The sequence below is a fragment of the Labrus mixtus genome, chromosome 6 (assembly GCF_963584025.1).
Source record: "Labrus mixtus chromosome 6, fLabMix1.1, whole genome shotgun sequence".
Lineage (NCBI taxonomy): Eukaryota > Metazoa > Chordata > Actinopteri > Labriformes > Labridae > Labrus > Labrus mixtus.
In genome coordinates this window covers 21,146,578-21,163,348 of record NC_083617.1, presented here as the reverse complement: position 1 = coordinate 21,163,348, position 16,771 = coordinate 21,146,578, and the positions used below count along the sequence as shown (strand labels likewise).

Here is a 16,771-nt window from a genome sequence, read left to right as displayed (position 1 = left end):
CAATACAACCTTTAACAAATACATTTTCTAGCACAGATCTCTTCAAAATCCAACAACAACGCTTGCTAAATGTCTCAGGATGAAAGACTATCAAACTTAATATTCCCCTAATATTCAGATTTCCCTCTGTGATCTTTTAGACCTGACATAAAGCTGTGAACACCATCGGGTCCTTCACAAAAATACAAAAGCACAGATTCAGCAGATTCCTTATTGAGTTATGTTGTAGATATTAGGAAGCAGTTTTTTTGCTGGCTCTATAAAGTCTATATGTCTCACCCTAAATCATCATCTGTGCAAAAAAATTCACCTTAGTGGAACTCATGAAAAGAAAGTGCACATAAGTCAGTCAGAGCATTTTCTGAGAGTTCTGTGTTTATAGTTAATATCAATTAATAGTGTATTAATAGTGGAACCTATTAACAAGTAAGAGAACTAAATGACTAATTTACTGTATGAGCAACAATCAAATCAACAACAACAACAGAAAAAGTCTCACCATTTGTAGCGTGTGTAAAACTTTTTGATGAAATACTTATGAAATGTCTTTGTTGTCACATGCAATACACCTTTCACTGCAAAGTAAAGCCCGCCATGACTCTACAGGGTAATATTACAATGACCACCTGCCCCGATACTGGATCGCGTCTCTGATCATTTTTTTTGTTGGAATTCTCCAATACCAATATATTTCACTTAGGCCTTCTTCTTTAATACAGCCTTGCAGGTTTGTAATGTTTGGACACAAATCTGATAGTTTGTAAATAACAAGGCGAGCAGCCTGTCTTTACTATACCATTTCAGAAATAGATTTTTTTTAATTATTATTTATCATTTCTTGAGGGTAATAACAGATTTTCAGCTTAAATCATTTGTAAATTGAGGATTTTCTATATTTAACAAAATTATAACAAACCCAGCATCATGATTGGAATGAGATTTTATCCATATATTGTTCAAAAATGAATGAAAAATGTTGTGACTGGACAGCTGTATGTATAACCCTGCGTTTTAATTTAAAGTACCTTTAGTCTCTGCGACATGCTTAACAATGCTATAAAGTAAACCCTTTGGAAAGTCAGGTGGTGTTGTATGGTTTGATGGATAATTCAAATAAAAGCTAGACTATCACTTTGACCTCTAATTAAGCACACAACCATGGTATACACCGAATCCATAATTTGTATAATGCATGGTTGTAGTCATAATGATGGCACAGAAACAGATGGGTGGCACACACTTTCATCCTGTTTTTTTTTTTTTTTTGTATTAAGGATTTGATGTTTTTTTAATCATGAGAGACTTGGTTATTTCTAACAAGGCACCTGAAGACTTCGGATTCAGCTTCAAGACGGTATCACAGTAAACAACAATTCATTTATTTATTGAAACAATAAGTGGTCAAATAATCTATAAACATTCGGCTGATGTCTCCCTGAAGTACAGTCTGTGTGGACTCAGAAGTCTGCAGCTTATCTTTAAAACATCGGCCGACATTCCTCAAAGAGTTCCATTAAAACACATCAGACACTTCACCACAGGAGGCCCCCACCTCATTTACTGTGTGTGTGTGTGTGTGTGTGTGTGTGTGTGTGTGTGTGTGTGTGTGTGTGTGTGTGTGTGATTGTTACAGCAGCAGCTGCCATATGAGGCACAGTGATACATCCCATTTCATAATTTTCCGTCAAATAACAGCAGGAAGTGCCACAGCCTACAATATTTCCTGATGATACATTTACTTCAAAGCATAAATGTACCCACTTACAGCTACATGTTGGTGGGACCCATCAGCCAATTTGTGGATGCTCTACTTCCTCTCTCTGGTGCGAAGAGTCACAATCTTGGAATGAACTTGTATTACTGTCACTGTTGGTTGACTGCTCACTCCTTAACTAATCAACAACTTCTGCAGATTTGATTCCTGTTTCCATATACTGTAACTTGTATATACACTTCCACACACTCCTGAAAATGTGGTGAAGTTTTCAAGGTGAGCTGCATGTGTAAACAGAAAGAGGCAAACGTTTTAGCCTGACTTGTGCCATCTCTGTGCACGTAGTCAAGATGCTTCATACCCTTCTTTGCGCGCCGTTTTTTTTTCCATTTGTTCCTTGATACTGCAAATATTTTGAATTAAACATCACACTGAAATAAAGGCAAAACATGTCATGATAGTGTCAGACTCTTCTTCTCCCGCCATCTTAGAAATCAGGTTGGCATTATGACTGCGTCGTCATTTTTAAGTAATGCCCTGCCTCCTGAGACACCCCCACCCTCCCCCTCGTCCCATAGGAGAAAACTTCAGACTGCGAGGGACGTGAGTGAATATCAACTTTGGAAATTTCATGGGCAGACTTTACGAAAGTCTTCTAGAAATTTTCCAGAATGGATATGCGTGTCCTTTACTAACACAAGTGATCATCCTGTAAGTGTTGGGGGATTTGAATGCCAAACACAGAGGGTGCCTGAACAGGAAATGTAAACTTATGGTGGAGCAGACTTTGACAAATCATTGGCCTCTTCAAAGTTAAGGTCTGAGACATTGATCTATAACATGATTCATAATTGGATAATGTTGCCAGTTTGACATTTATTTGCTGAGCTAATCATTTCAGAGAGAATTCGGCACATTTTTTCATAGACTTCAATACAATCAGTGTAGCTGGATATACTCAACAGCAACATGCAGAAGTGACAATTTTAGGTTGTCTTACCTCTGACCTTTGACCCCTGACCTGGGTTGTTTCCTTGCAGCCTCACACAAAGGCAAAACTTTATTATCTTTGTGTGAGGTTCTCTGTGTCTAATGAGGCTGAGAGTTTCCGAAGGCTGCTGAAAATGAACCACGTTATTATTGTAGAAAACCTGCCGGGGCTGTCAACGCACACACACACACACACACACGCACGTATATACACACACACACACACTCACATGTTACCACCAATTACTGCTGAAATAAATATGCAAATGCAGACAGCAGATAAGGGTTATATTCTTGTTAACTGTATTCTGGAGACGAAACGCCTGCAGAAAGAGGAACAAACAGTCGGCGTCCCCTACAGGCTGCAGAGTTCATTACAGCCACAATATCAACAAATAAAGCCTGAGGATTTTTCCTTTATTCTCACAGTCTGAACCAGCAGAGGAGCTAAAAATGAAATGTTTGTCCTGAGGGTGTTCATCCTCTGAGGAGCAGGCTTGGAAGACATTAAACTGAGTTATGTAATCAGCATATCAACACAACAGAGTCTGTAAAGTTCAGCAACACTAGATCATTAGCAGGATTACAACTTTAGAATGTTTTTTAAGGACCCTATTCTGCCATGCACCTGCGCAGTGAGCACACTTTATAACACTTCAGGAGCCTCACTTTCTGTTATCAAAAGAAAGCTGCAGCTAATTATGTGGCTGCCATGGCTACTTTTAGGGAAATATTGCTCACTCTGGCTTCGTAAAACAGTTCTTTCTGCATAACTTCATCTACAACTACATTAATACAACAGTTTCTAATTTTATCAGACGTCGCTTTTCACCTGTGAAGAAGCAGACAAAAAAACGATAGAGTTGCATCTCAGGACCACAACTGATGGAAACCAGATGAACAACGAGGGTGAGCGACAAAAGACTAAATTTGACGGAGAGAGAAACAGAGCAAAACTACTGTAGGAAAGGTGCGCCTCTCACCCTCTCTCCATCCGCATGGAAAGTTCACAGGACATTCAGAGGACTGGTATGGGGTAGCCTGTATAACTAGTGGATACTGCCCATGGTTTGGGTATGCTTTTATTTTAAAGTGTGAAGTTTTGTGACCTTCTTGGTTTCTTTAAGCCAGAAATGACCACATTTGGATGGGGTGGTGAGTGAGTGCTAGTGAGTGAGTAAATGCCAGCTTACTATCTATCTAACTAACTAACTAACTAACAGGCCAAGCATGATGGTTTTTAGTGACTACATATCAAAAACATACTGGAATTTTCCTCGTCAGGTTAGAGCAAAGACATTTCAGACAGCCTGTTAGCACAATAAACCAAAAGACATATTTGTCTGATACTTGCCATGAAAATTCTTCACAATCACACACGAGGCTGAGAGGTTTAGCTTTGTGTCTAAACTAGCTGAGAGGCCACCTAACAAACAGCCAGCAGAATCAACCTGTCACTCAAAGAAACCATCTGATCTGAGGGGGGGGGGGGGGGGGGGGGGGGGCTTATTCCGAAACTTACGCACACACGTTGTGTGAAAGAATGCCTGGGAACTGAGTGTCTGTGTATGTTACGTTTATTCATTTGCTAATTTTACACAACAATGCAACAATACACACTCTCATTAAGAATGCAGGGAGGGAGAGGGAGCGAGAGAGCTTAACAAAGAGAGAGAGAGAGCACTCACTCATGCACACACACACCCGTGCAAAGCAGAGAGATGGAGTTAAGAGTAATATTTGTTGTTGTAAAGTTGCAGTTGGAATGAAACTTTTGAGATTCTTAACAACTGAAGAGATTTCTGTTTTGCGAGCATGAATCACAAAGTAAAACACGACTTTTAAAAGGACTCCATTAACTTTTAAATGTAACTCCTTAAATCCAGAATACATAAAGCTACCCTGTTCACTTGTTATTGTTTACGGGCCAGTCTTGTCCAATCTAAACCCGAGGAAACTGAAACTTATGAGTATGTGCTGCCAGGGTTTGCAACACTGTGGGAAAACTTGAGCTTATGTCGCATTTTAGATATACATAAATAACAACGTGCTTTGTGCCAATAAAAAATAACCCACAACTAACTCATCTCACCTTTTTTGAATGTGTCTATTTATGTATATTATAACTTTCATACAAATAAATGCAGTTGAAGGTGTTGGATATGACAAAATCAGAGAGAATTAATACATTTTCAGAAATAGTGACTGACTCTATTATTGAGTTTGTTAAATTGTGATTTTAGACAAACGTCTTTTGGAGTGCTTAAAGAATTCAACTAAGATGATGTATATGTTGCCATCTCTTGTGTTATGTAAAAGTAGAAATGATAAGAGGTAGAAGAGATAGACCGGGTGAATTCATTGATTAAAATGACACCCCTGCATAAATCAGTGACCCAGTTAGGCCACCCCTGTCAGAAAAGTCCGGACACGCCCCCGGTGAGCAGTCGGAGAAAAGGCTGCAGCACGCCAGCAGTCAGCTGCTCACCATCACACTGAGCTGCACCGAGCTGACAGGACAGTACCGACAAGCTGCAGGCAGTTCATTTGAATAACCCCAGGATATTCTCTCAGAAAAAAAAAATGATAGCTGAGTTCTTCGTGAGTGCTTGTGTTATACCTGATCTCAAGAAGACTACAAGTACAAGGCACTTGAATACTTCTACTTGTAGTCAACTATATCCTAAAGCTACACTACATTAACACAACAGCTAAAGCTACTTTAAAGATAATCAATGCATTTCACCAAAAAGTCCTCCTTCTTAGCTCTTTAACACCTGATTGGATCAGCTCTGAAATACACTGGGACATATGAAGAAGCTGATGAAATATTTTCAACTAGCAGAACCTAAAACATGTATGTGGGTAATATAATGCAGCAGTATTCATCCAAAACCATCAGATAAAGTAATGACAGGATCATTGTTACAATCAATACTTTAACATTAAGTTCATTTAGATAACTTACAAACTCTACATGTTTTGAATAAAGGACTTCTACTCGTAGTGGATTATTTTCAGAGTGGGGTTTTAGTGCTTTTTCTGCAGCTCTTTTGTCCACTGACAATTTACACAAGACTCACAAATATTTGAGCAGATGAAAATGCTTAACTAAAAGAATTATAAAACAAGGCCAGTCAAAAAAAAGTTTAGAAAAAAGTCTCCGTGTTATGTAGTTGAATACAACTACAGGTTGTGTATTTATTTTCATGTTCCCCTTGTTTCTGCTCCATCGTTCCTTTGTTACTTTAATGTCACTTCCTGAACGGCTCGGTCTGCAGGAGGTGACCTCATCTGATGGTGAATTTAAACGAGGACTGAACAGGAAGTACTCCCTGGAAAAAGTCATCAGTATTTCTTTCCTTCAACAGAAACAGTGCACACATCGATTTAAAGATTCATTTGTTTTCATCCCTCCTTTGAGACACAAGATAACAAAAATGTTTTGTTCATTATGGTGTGTTATTTATTATTTATGTGGAACTTTGTGGGCTGCTGTCTTGGCCAGGACTCCCTTATAAAAGAGGTTTTTGTATCTCATTCTCATCTCTCGTAAAATAAAGGTTGAATTAATTAATTATTAAAACCTTTGAGTTTTTCTTGATGGTGTAAGAAAGAAAAATGTGCTTTCTGTTTATTATTGAGATTGTAGTGGTTGGTGGTGTTTCACTAAGGTGTATTATATTAAAAGCTTCCTTATAATCTGCCTTTCAGTGACTGGACAGTAAATTAATTCATCACAACTTCATCCTCAATGATGAAGATGAAACTAAATTAAAACCTCACAGACTTTTTTTATGTTCATTAATGTGCACTGTCCCTAATTTAAATAAATAAATAAATGAATGATTGTAAAGGCAGAATGAATTCAAGAGATTTTGTATTAGGTTTCATTAGACTGTAAAAGTGTAAGTAATGAAGTGTGAGTTTATATATTTAAGATGTATTGCTAAATAAAATTGTCAACTTATTATCAATCTTCAACAAAACTGAACGACTGTTTTAATTTTCAAGTTGCTTTTTTGTTTTTTGATTTGAAAGAGTAACAACTTTATTCCTTTCTGCGCCCACAAATCTCCCAGAAAGAGCCCCCTAAATCTTTCACACTGGTCCTTTAAATGGAAAGTTTGTGGGCCTGAAGAGAAACCAACATAAACATAAAGAAGAAAGGATTTAGAGAATGATCAGAAATGTTCAGTGGGATCTGTTGTCGTTTACTGAGCTAGAAACAGAATTACATAGAAACAGAATAAAAAACGTCTGAGGCTCACATGTCTATACATGAAAAGGAACATTATTTTCATCAGAGTTGTAATCAAAGGAAAGGAGACAAATGTTCCCCTTTTGTTTTAAATAAAAGCTTGTGGATGAGTGTCTCAATAAACACTCAGCTTGATTATTTTGGTTGTTTTCATGTTCTGTTCTAACATGAGTTCAGATCCAGGTTTAGTCCCTGCAGGCTGCTCCTGTTTCCAGTCTTTAGTCAGGTCCAGTTTACTTTCCCTTCTACTCAAAGCTCTCCAGGACCGGCTCGTGTCCCGTCTCCTTAAGGAAGCGCAGCAGGTCGTCAGGTCGGAGCCCCATGGTGGCAGCGTTGGTCATTGGGTGGAAGTAGACCATCTCGTGACCTCCCTCCACCAGGTCCCGGTCCAGGACAAACTTCACACTCTGATCCTTATCGAAGAGCAGAGCGAGAGCCGTGGCACAGCCTTGACCCACCTGAGAAGACATGGATCAAGGAAATCATCCAAATAAAACCTAAACTTAAAAAAAAAAAAAATCTACATCTGTAGCCTGTTGTCGATCAGAACTTTCCTACCAGGTGTGTTTTTAAATATTTCATATAGTGGACCATAAGACAAGGAGGCACCATGCCTTATATAGTCATAAAACTAACATGGTGGACCAGCAGAAGAGAATTTCTCTGACCTGAAACTTGACAGTCACAGTGACACTCATAATGCAGCAATTATAATGTCACCAGTGCTAAGGATGCATCATGTATGGCTGATATAATTTTTATTTTTATACACCCTAGTACCAGTAAAGACGATGGAGATCATAAGAAATTGGGGTTAGATAGTTTTTGTCAGAGCTTTAACTTAATGTCAGAGGACAAATTTCACAGACTTCCAACCTTATCTTTAACTTTTAGAGTTAATCACAGAAAATTGCACACAATTCTTACAGGTCGGCAGTTTGGATGAGGTTGTTGTCAGATTCCAGTCACCCCCTTTGCATGTATAGCAACATTGCACTTAGCAACTGAACTACACACTACAATAATAATAATTCATCCTTTATTAATCCCGCAAGGGGAAATTCAGTTTTACACTCTGTCTAATGAACAACTACACACACATAGGCCGAAATACACACACATGCAGGAAACTAAACAGGATCCTATGAACATGCACTAATGGAGAGGTCTCAGAGTGAGGGGGCTGCCCACAGCGAGCGCTCAAGAGCAGTTTTGGGGTTCGGGGCCTTGCTCAAGGGCACATCGGCAGTGCTCAGGAAGTGGACTGGCTACCAGACCAATTTCCGGACTTGGTCTGCGCCGGGACTTGAACCGGCGACCCTCCGATTCCCAACCCAAGTCCCTACAGACTGAGCTACTGCCGCCCTAACAGAGTGAATACTATAACTGAGTGTGTCATGAGCAAGGTTACATCTCACAGAGTTTTGGCTGACTGAATATTCAGCTGTATTCGTTCCTGTCACAGTTTGTTGGGCTGCAGCCCATGGATGTATTATAGAATGGATACAGCATTCAACCCGGAGCCCCATTCATCCAAATGAAAGCTGCTCAGTGGCACATGAAGCAAGAAATGTTCCACATAGGCATGTAAATGTACCCGGATCTTTCTCTCACTGGGCCCACAGAGCATGAGCACTTGCAGTCGCAGTGCCTTGGCTCTGATCTGCGTTCGTTATGTTTACAAAAATATCTCTGAATTAGAATATGATTGCATTTTAAAACTTTTAGGACCTAAAGATTTTAATAAGGGTTATTTAAGTGATCACATTGGGAAGTCAACGTACCTCAAACAAATGTATTTGCTGCCGAGGTATAGACGTCCCTTTCCTAGCTTCCTTTGCTTATGGAAAAAGTATTTTTGGGCCCAATGGCATCACGTGATGCTGCAGTATCAGGTTCGACCACCATGTAAAATTGGCTTCAGCGGTCGGTGCACTCCCTGGTAGGCTTGCTGCAGCCGCTTGAATTCAATGCATCCTGGTACATGAAGGCACTGCTGACTTTTTCGACTGGTAAAGAATCAGTGAGGGCGATTTGTCTTCAGTTGACTACACTGATTCAATTTCATCACACAGAAAAGGTTGAAGATTCCAGTGAAGAGATTCCCTCTGATGTTTAAGACTTTTTTTTCATTTACAGTGGGTGCCAACAGGATTGCAATTTTCCATCAAACGTTTAATCATCTATCTTTACACACTGGCGATGTGTGTTTCTTAACCTTTGGTCAGATATAGAGATAATTGGTTCCTGGTATTCTACTGAACACCTGAGGAACAACCGGTAACTAAAGAATATGCTCGATATTCTAGAAGATAAAATGCATACAGGGAACCATTTTTTTTTACCTTGAGTTTTTCCAACATGGCTGCCTCGTCTGCAAAGCGCAGGTTGCCGCTGCCGACACCGAGCTTCTTGGCGAGGTCGTTGAGATTCACCTGCAAAGGAACAGAGAGGATTATGGGACAAAACAATGCAGAGACCGTTCTGAGGTCAGAAAATGTCAATCTTCCTGTGATAGTGGGCACGATGGTGTGAGCTGACCTGGCGGTCGTGGCGTGCAGACACCAGCCACAGGCCTTTCTTCTTCTTGTCCTTCAGGAAGAGGTTCTTAGTGACAGCGCCGCTCACCTCTGTTAGGTGAGGCATCATCTCCTCCACTGTGAACACCTGCAGGGGGAGGAAACCATTTCTGTGTGTCAGCACAATAGCAGAGACGTCATTTATATTGAACACACAATGTACCCTTCACTGCATTAAGCATCATGTAATGCAGCTCTGCGTTTCTGGACACATAATGATGTGTCATTTCTGATCAATCTTATAATTATTCTACAATCTGTCAAAAGGAGTAATTTAATTTAATTTTAAAGTAGGCACACTAACTTCAAAATTAAAAATGCAAAAACTACACAAAGTCAGATGTCATTACATATATTTGTGAATATTTTTGTTTTTTATCTAACTGGCCACCCGAAGGATTTAACGACAATATACAAAGTTTTGAGACTTATTTCATTTGAAATAATTTAAATAAAGAACAACCACGTTTGAACAAAGGAACACAGCAGTTCATTGATCTGAGCGTCTTGTTTATGTTGCAGGAATGCTTCAGTGTGAATGTGAAAGACTCCTCAACATGTGAAGCTGCAGGTCAAACATCACCTGTGTTTTGACTCCCCCTGCAGGTCACAGCAGGTACGTGCAGCAGAGTGTCGGACAGGTTTTAAGGAAACTTCATGCAGACTTCTCTAAACTAAGGACTGCAGTGCACAAAAACTCTCACATGCATAATAGGGGAAGATCTCTGCGTAATATACACAGACATAGGCCTACGTATTATCTGCAGCACCAATACAACACGTTTTTAGGACAAAATAAAACTGTGCATTTTACACACTTTGATGTAATACCAAAACAAAAAAAGGAATCATTGTGCACATACATGAATGGAGAAACCAATCTTACTCCTATTCCAGCTTCCATTGATCTGAATGTTTATTCGGCATTTAATACAGAAGTAAAGAAATTCTTCTTAAACTCAAATAACTATTTGATGCGTTCAAGTGTCTCAACATACTTGTGTCTCAACGAATACTAAACAACAGTAGATTCCAGTCTGGATTTTGGATATCGTCGAATTATAGCATTGGACCTCAAAGAGTCCTGCTGTGTCTACAGATATGTTTTAATATAATAAGTAACTTGAAAATAGTCTAATGGGCTAAGTCTAATATTAAAACGTAAAGTATCGAGTTATCCATCATTGTAATAATCTCCCAGACAAAAACGTTAATTTATAAACGTCACCTTGAGTTATACTCCAATAATAAAGTTATTTTGATGATTCTGTGTTGGCTGCATGTCAGTGTTTTTACCGGCGGGTGCTCCACGCAGCTCGTCTGGATGTTTAAAGTCTCCAGGTATTTCTCCAGCTCTGACCGCAGTCCTTCTGACATTTTCAATCAATGTGTCTGAACAAAGTCGTTCAAATGGAAAGAAGATTTGGACATAGACTAATAACAAGATATATATATATATATATATACAGTCTATGGAGGTAGACGAGACGTGGACGGACAGAAACAGCTGGCCGTAGAAGAAGAGAAATTCTTATTCTTTACCAAATTTTACTGCAGCTGTTTTCGTTTCCTCTGCACTGCTGCCGCCTGCTGGACTGAATGTTTTATTTTGCTGTAGATAGATAGATAGATAGACAGATAGATAGATAGATAGATAGATAGATAGATAGATAGATAGATAGATAGATAGATAGATAGATAGATAGATAGACAGACAGACAGACAGACAGACAGACACACAGACAGACAGACAGACAGACAGACAGACAGACAGACACACACACACACAGACAGACAGACACACAGACAGACAGACACACAGATAGACAGACAGACAGACAGACACACACACAGACAGACAGACACACAGATAGACAGACAGACAGACAGACAGACAGACAGATGCACTTGGAAACAAGTTACGTTTTTATTTTAATTATATAAAACTGGATACATTGCAGTTTAATCTGGACAATTATGGACTCTCTATTCTGTGTTTCTAATGACCCTTTTAATAAAGTGACAACCTTAGGTGATGAAAATGAAATCAGTGCAAACAGTAGTCTGTCTGTCTGTCTGTCTGTCTGTCTTTTTACCCTGTGTTTTTATTTTTATTTTTATTTTGCTTGCTTTTTATATCTTATTCTAATGGACTCATGAGTCTAGCAACCTCCTTTGCAATCTGCTGCCAGCAAGGGTGTTCATTGGATGTTTGGCATTCCAAGTCAAGTCGAGTTTCGCAGACCACCACTGAGATGTTTTAAATGTCAGAGGTATGGGCATATGGCTGCATCATGCAAGGGAAACAGACGGTGTGCAAAATGTGGAAAGGATCATGATATCCAGAACTGTGAAGTGTCAGCTCCAAAATGCTGTAATTGTGGAGGAAGAAATATGGCTTCATTTAAAGAGTGTTGCCACTTTGTTAAGGCAAAACAGGTTCAGGAAGTCAGAGATCAGCATAAAATCTCCTATGCGGATGCACTAAAAAAAGTGGAAGGGGTCCGCAGCTCAAGCAGTTTTGGAAAACAGCCTGTGGATGGACCCATGGTGTCTAATCTGCCTCAGCCTGATGTTGTTAATCAAGATGAAATTGTAATCAATAAGGAATCCCTTCTAGCTTTAATTGTCGATGTTGTGTATGGTACTCGGGAAAAGAAGTCAAGGTCTGACATATTCAAGTTTGTGTCTGGAGCAGCAGTCAGATTCCTAAGTGTGAAGGACTATGTGCCTCAGGATCTGCATCCGTTCATGAAAGCAAGTCAGATATCAGTAAGCAACAGTGAGAGGGAAGATGAGGAGGAAGGGGAGGATATGGAGGATGGTGACTTCATTGAGAATTTAGATGATGTTTAATATTCTATATTTTAATATTAAGCTAGTTTGTGACTGCCAGGATAAACCTGACTTTTTATGTGTCCAGGAAACATGGCTGAAACATGTTCTTGAAAAAGATTCTATGGGCAGTGATCACTTTCCTGTTGTGAGTAGGTTTGGCAGATCACTGATTATGGGTTGTTATGATGGTGTTAAAAGGTTTGATTTTTCCCGAGCTGAATGGGAAAAGTTTAAGAACGGTACAGCAGCAGCTATAGGGGAAGTGTATAGCAATGGATCAATAGATGAGCACAATGATATCTAAAATTATATTGAGAATTGCTTCAGGGACAATATAATAATAATAAGGACTGTAATAAAGCTGGAAGGAAGCGGAAGGAAGCGTTTAAATGTTTGCGTAATAATCCTACTCAGGAGAATGCTGTTGAGTATAAAAGAGAGACTGTTAAGGATGCAAAAAAAAAGTGTTGGAGGATTTTTTGTGGGACACTGGGTCCTGATACCCCAGTCAAGCAAATATGGGCCAGAATACACAAAATGTCTGGGAAAATAGTAAGAACATCAATGCCGGTCCTTAAAGATGGACAGTTTGAGGCTGCTAGTAGCAAAGAGAAAGCAGATATGTTTGTTAAGGCATTTCAGGATGTTCACAATCCAAAATCACTGGGAGAGGAGGGTGTTAAGAGCAGGGAGGAATTCCTGAAAACAGAAGAATGGAAATTGAACCATGAAAGTGAAGAAAACAGGTCGTATAATGTGTTTTTCTCTCTGAGGGAGCTAAAAGATGCACTGCAGGCTGGAGCGGATACCACTCCAGGCCAAGATGGAATAAGCTATGAAATGCTTAAACATTTAGAAGATTTAGTGTGTGATGAGATCCTTGCTCTCTGTAACTATAGTTGGGAGGCCAACAAAGTGGAAGCATGCAGTAGTGGTTCCAATATTAAAACCAGGTAAAGATCCATCCTCTCCTTCCTCGTATCGCCCAATAGCTTTAACATCTGTGTTGTGTAAGGTGATATGGTGAGAAATAGACTGTTTTTTTTTGTAAACTATCAGAACGGTTTCCGGATTGGAAGAAGTACTATAGATTCTATTGCGGTTCTAGATCAGGACATTAGGAAAGCAATAGATAGATAGATAGATACTTTATTGATCCCGAGGGAAATTCAAAATCAACAATAATCAACAATCAACAATCAATAATCAACAAAGAAGCTGTGCTGGCAGTGCTTTTAGATACTGAAAAAGCATATGATTGGTGTGGAGGGAGGGTGTGCTTATCAAACTCCATGATGCAGGTATTAAGGGTAGAATGTTTTATTGGATAAAAGACTTCCTTAATCATAGGTCAATTCAGGTGCGGGTTGGGAAAGCTTGCTCAGAATCAGTTGACATTGAAAATGGAACTCCCCAAGGTTCAGTAATCAGTCCTGTCCTTTTCAATGGACAGGACTGATTACTGAGTCCTGTCAGGTAGGTAGAGCTGTGCTCAGTCCGCGCCGGCCGAGACGCACACCTTGTCTTCGTCGTCTCACAGCGCTGACAAAGGTGAGGTCACCTTTGACCAGAATATCCAATAATTCCACGGATTCCGTCAGAAAAGTGGGGAATAAGTTCGGTGGAGTTGTAGCCCTTATATTCATAAGCTCTTCTCTGGTGAAAGAGCTCCGTGTATCTTGACATAAAACGCAGTTAATGCACAAAAACAGTCAAAACAACGCGCACCAACACACCGGGGCGACCGTCCTCGGCGCCATCTCGATGTGATGTAAACAGATACAACTTACAAAGCCCTACATGGTCTTGCACCTGAATACTTAAATGAGCTTTTAACTTCCTATACTGCCCAAGAAGACCTCTGAGATCAGCTGCCCTAGGCCTGCTCACAGTTCATGAGTCAAGGTTGAGAGGCAATTCAGTACCTGGGACATCTTGTTTGTTTTCCATAATTGTGGAAAGGACCCAGATCCACTCTCAACAAACGTTTAAATGTACTGTCATGTATGCTGGTGATCAAGTGCAAATGTGCTGCAGCAACACATCCATCCATTCTCTGCTTTGACTGTTTTCGGGGTCTCAAGGGGCCGGAGCCAATCTCAGCTGTCATTGGGCGAGAGGCGAGGTACACCCAGGACTGGACAGCAGTCAATCAAAGAGACAGACAACCACATTCACACCTACGGGCACCAGGTAACCTAACGAGCATGTTTTTGGACTGTGGGAGGAAGAACATGTAAACTGCACACAGAGAGGCTCTGTCCAACGGGGATTAAAGAGCTGTCAGCATGACAGGTGAGGCAGCAGCGGTTCACTGTGAACATAGGCCTACACTACACTGTAGTCTCTCTTCGTTATCCACCTTTGTGCAGTTGAAGCTGAGGGTGAGATATGACTTGTCATATTTTCTTTTCTTCGTTTTAGCGGTTATAACATCTGTTGTAGCTATATTAATCTGGAAGTTCTCACATCATTTGCCAAGCTTTGCTGGCAGACAGTGCAGAATTATGCGTACATGTTTTTATTTAGCCGGATGCAGTGAGCAGATTGTAATGGTTGAGGAACCTCTTCAGTTTGAGACTTCAGTGCGTAAAAGATAATAACTTATATATCCACTGTTTTCCCATCATGACCCTGTGACACAGACTCCCACACAACCTCTGCCTATACAGTTTTCCTGTAACAAAACATGACAAAGACACACACGCCCCACTTTCACCTGAATGATGTGAGTTATAAAACCCGGCTGATCATAATGGACGAAGCATTAATTCAGCACAACGACCCAGTTTGATACAGAACACAAGGTCAAAGTCCCTGCTGAACCCGTCGCTCTTTTAGTAAATGAGCATTACGAAACTGTGTGAGATTTGGGTCAAAGCAGCATCAAGGGGCCAAAAGTGTAGTTGTGTGAAACCAGCTCTGTGTGAACCAGATGAAATCTTAATCCTCAGATTACATCAGAAACTATCAGTCCTTTCTGCTGTCTGATGATGGAGCAGTCAAATATGGTAATGGAGGTGAAATTTACCTGATTGGTATTTATAAGTTAAAATGTAACCTGAACAGAGATTCTGTTTTATTAAGTTGTGTGAGCTTCAAGGTGTTGATTACTATTTAACCACATTTACCAGAATGCATTGCTGCCGATAGATTCTTTATTGCTGTATATAGAGGTCAATCTTTGTAGACCATTTTTAAAACTACAAAACTGTATTGAAACACACTAATGCTTTTTTCTAATCGATTCTTAATTCAATCGTCTTCTTTTTTTTGTACTTCAGGATGATTCCAACAACTTGATCTCTGTGTTGCTCTGAATATGTTTAAGCCCTGACATCTAGAGCTCTCTATAAAGTCTTCTCTCTGGCAACAGGTGTGAAGCCCTTGTAAAATGTTGTGGTTTTCACTCTTTTCATATTCAATGTGAAGAAACAGGTTACCAAACTTATTTCTTCAGCTGAAAGGAAGTTTCATTTTGTGTTGTTTTTTTTTTTTTTTAGCAGTCTCACACTTGGTGTCGTAATGATTCAATGAGTGAGAAAGAAATACGCTTAACTTCTCTTGGAATCCTTTTTTCTTTCTCCAAACAAAGCTATTTACAGAATGCTCAAAACTAACATATCTATTTGTGGCCGTTCAATTATAGGACTGGTATACAAAAGAGTGCTTCAGTCTCTCCTTATTAAAAGTTGGGACCCTGTATCTCAGGTATGATGGTAGTTTTTAGACATTATACTGGACTTTAGCATAGTGAACATGCATGTTTTTCTTACTGTATAGTGTTTGCTTAACTTTTGTAAGGACCTGAAAACCTCCCCCACCTCAACACAGCACTGTTTGTGTTTTCCATCTGTGTCTCATAACAATGATTCTCTTTTCAAGGTGAAGACACATCTTTGTATGTTTGTGAGTGCTGCTATGTGTTTAGTATATTCTGCTTTATACACCATCACAGTGTGTGTGTGTGTGTGTGTGTGTGTGTGTGTGTGTGTGTGTGTGTGTGTGTTTCCATGCTTTCTATTATATTGTTTCCATGGTGTTATCAAAAAACTCTCATTAGCACTTAGCTCTCTCCTTGTTTCCTTGTTGAACAAAAGCTGAAGAGAAGTTACAGCAGCAACATAAGGAACAGAAAATAATGAGAAATAACCTTCGAAGGGAAATACTTTTATAGCATATTGATAGACAACAAATAGCAGGGAGCTGAATAAATTCAGAACCCCACACAGAGCAGGAGGAGGACTTTTACTCTTGTCCTCAGTATAATGACGGCTACATTAATGTTGATTTGGTCCCAGAGTCAAAATAATAATTACATTGGAGTTTAAAAATACCCAAATCCATTTTTACTTAACTTCTCTGTACTTGTGATGGAGTTTCTGTATC

General features: G+C 39.6%; 1 protein-coding gene across 1 annotated transcript; it reads right to left on the bottom strand.

The window, feature by feature from the left end:
- Nucleotides 1–6,897: 6,897 nt before the first annotated feature.
- On the bottom strand, nt 6,898–11,063 carry LOC132975707 (prolyl-tRNA synthetase associated domain-containing protein 1-like). The gene is made up of 4 exons (XM_061040455.1): nt 10,841–11,063; nt 9,507–9,632; nt 9,311–9,400; nt 6,898–7,423 (listed from the first exon to the last, which is right to left on the bottom strand). The coding sequence occupies exons 1-4, from the start codon at nt 10,919–10,921 to the stop codon at nt 7,211–7,213; spliced, it is 510 nt and encodes a 169-aa protein (XP_060896438.1). The 5' UTR covers nt 10,922–11,063; the 3' UTR covers nt 6,898–7,210.
- Nucleotides 11,064–16,771: the final 5,708 nt, after the last annotated feature.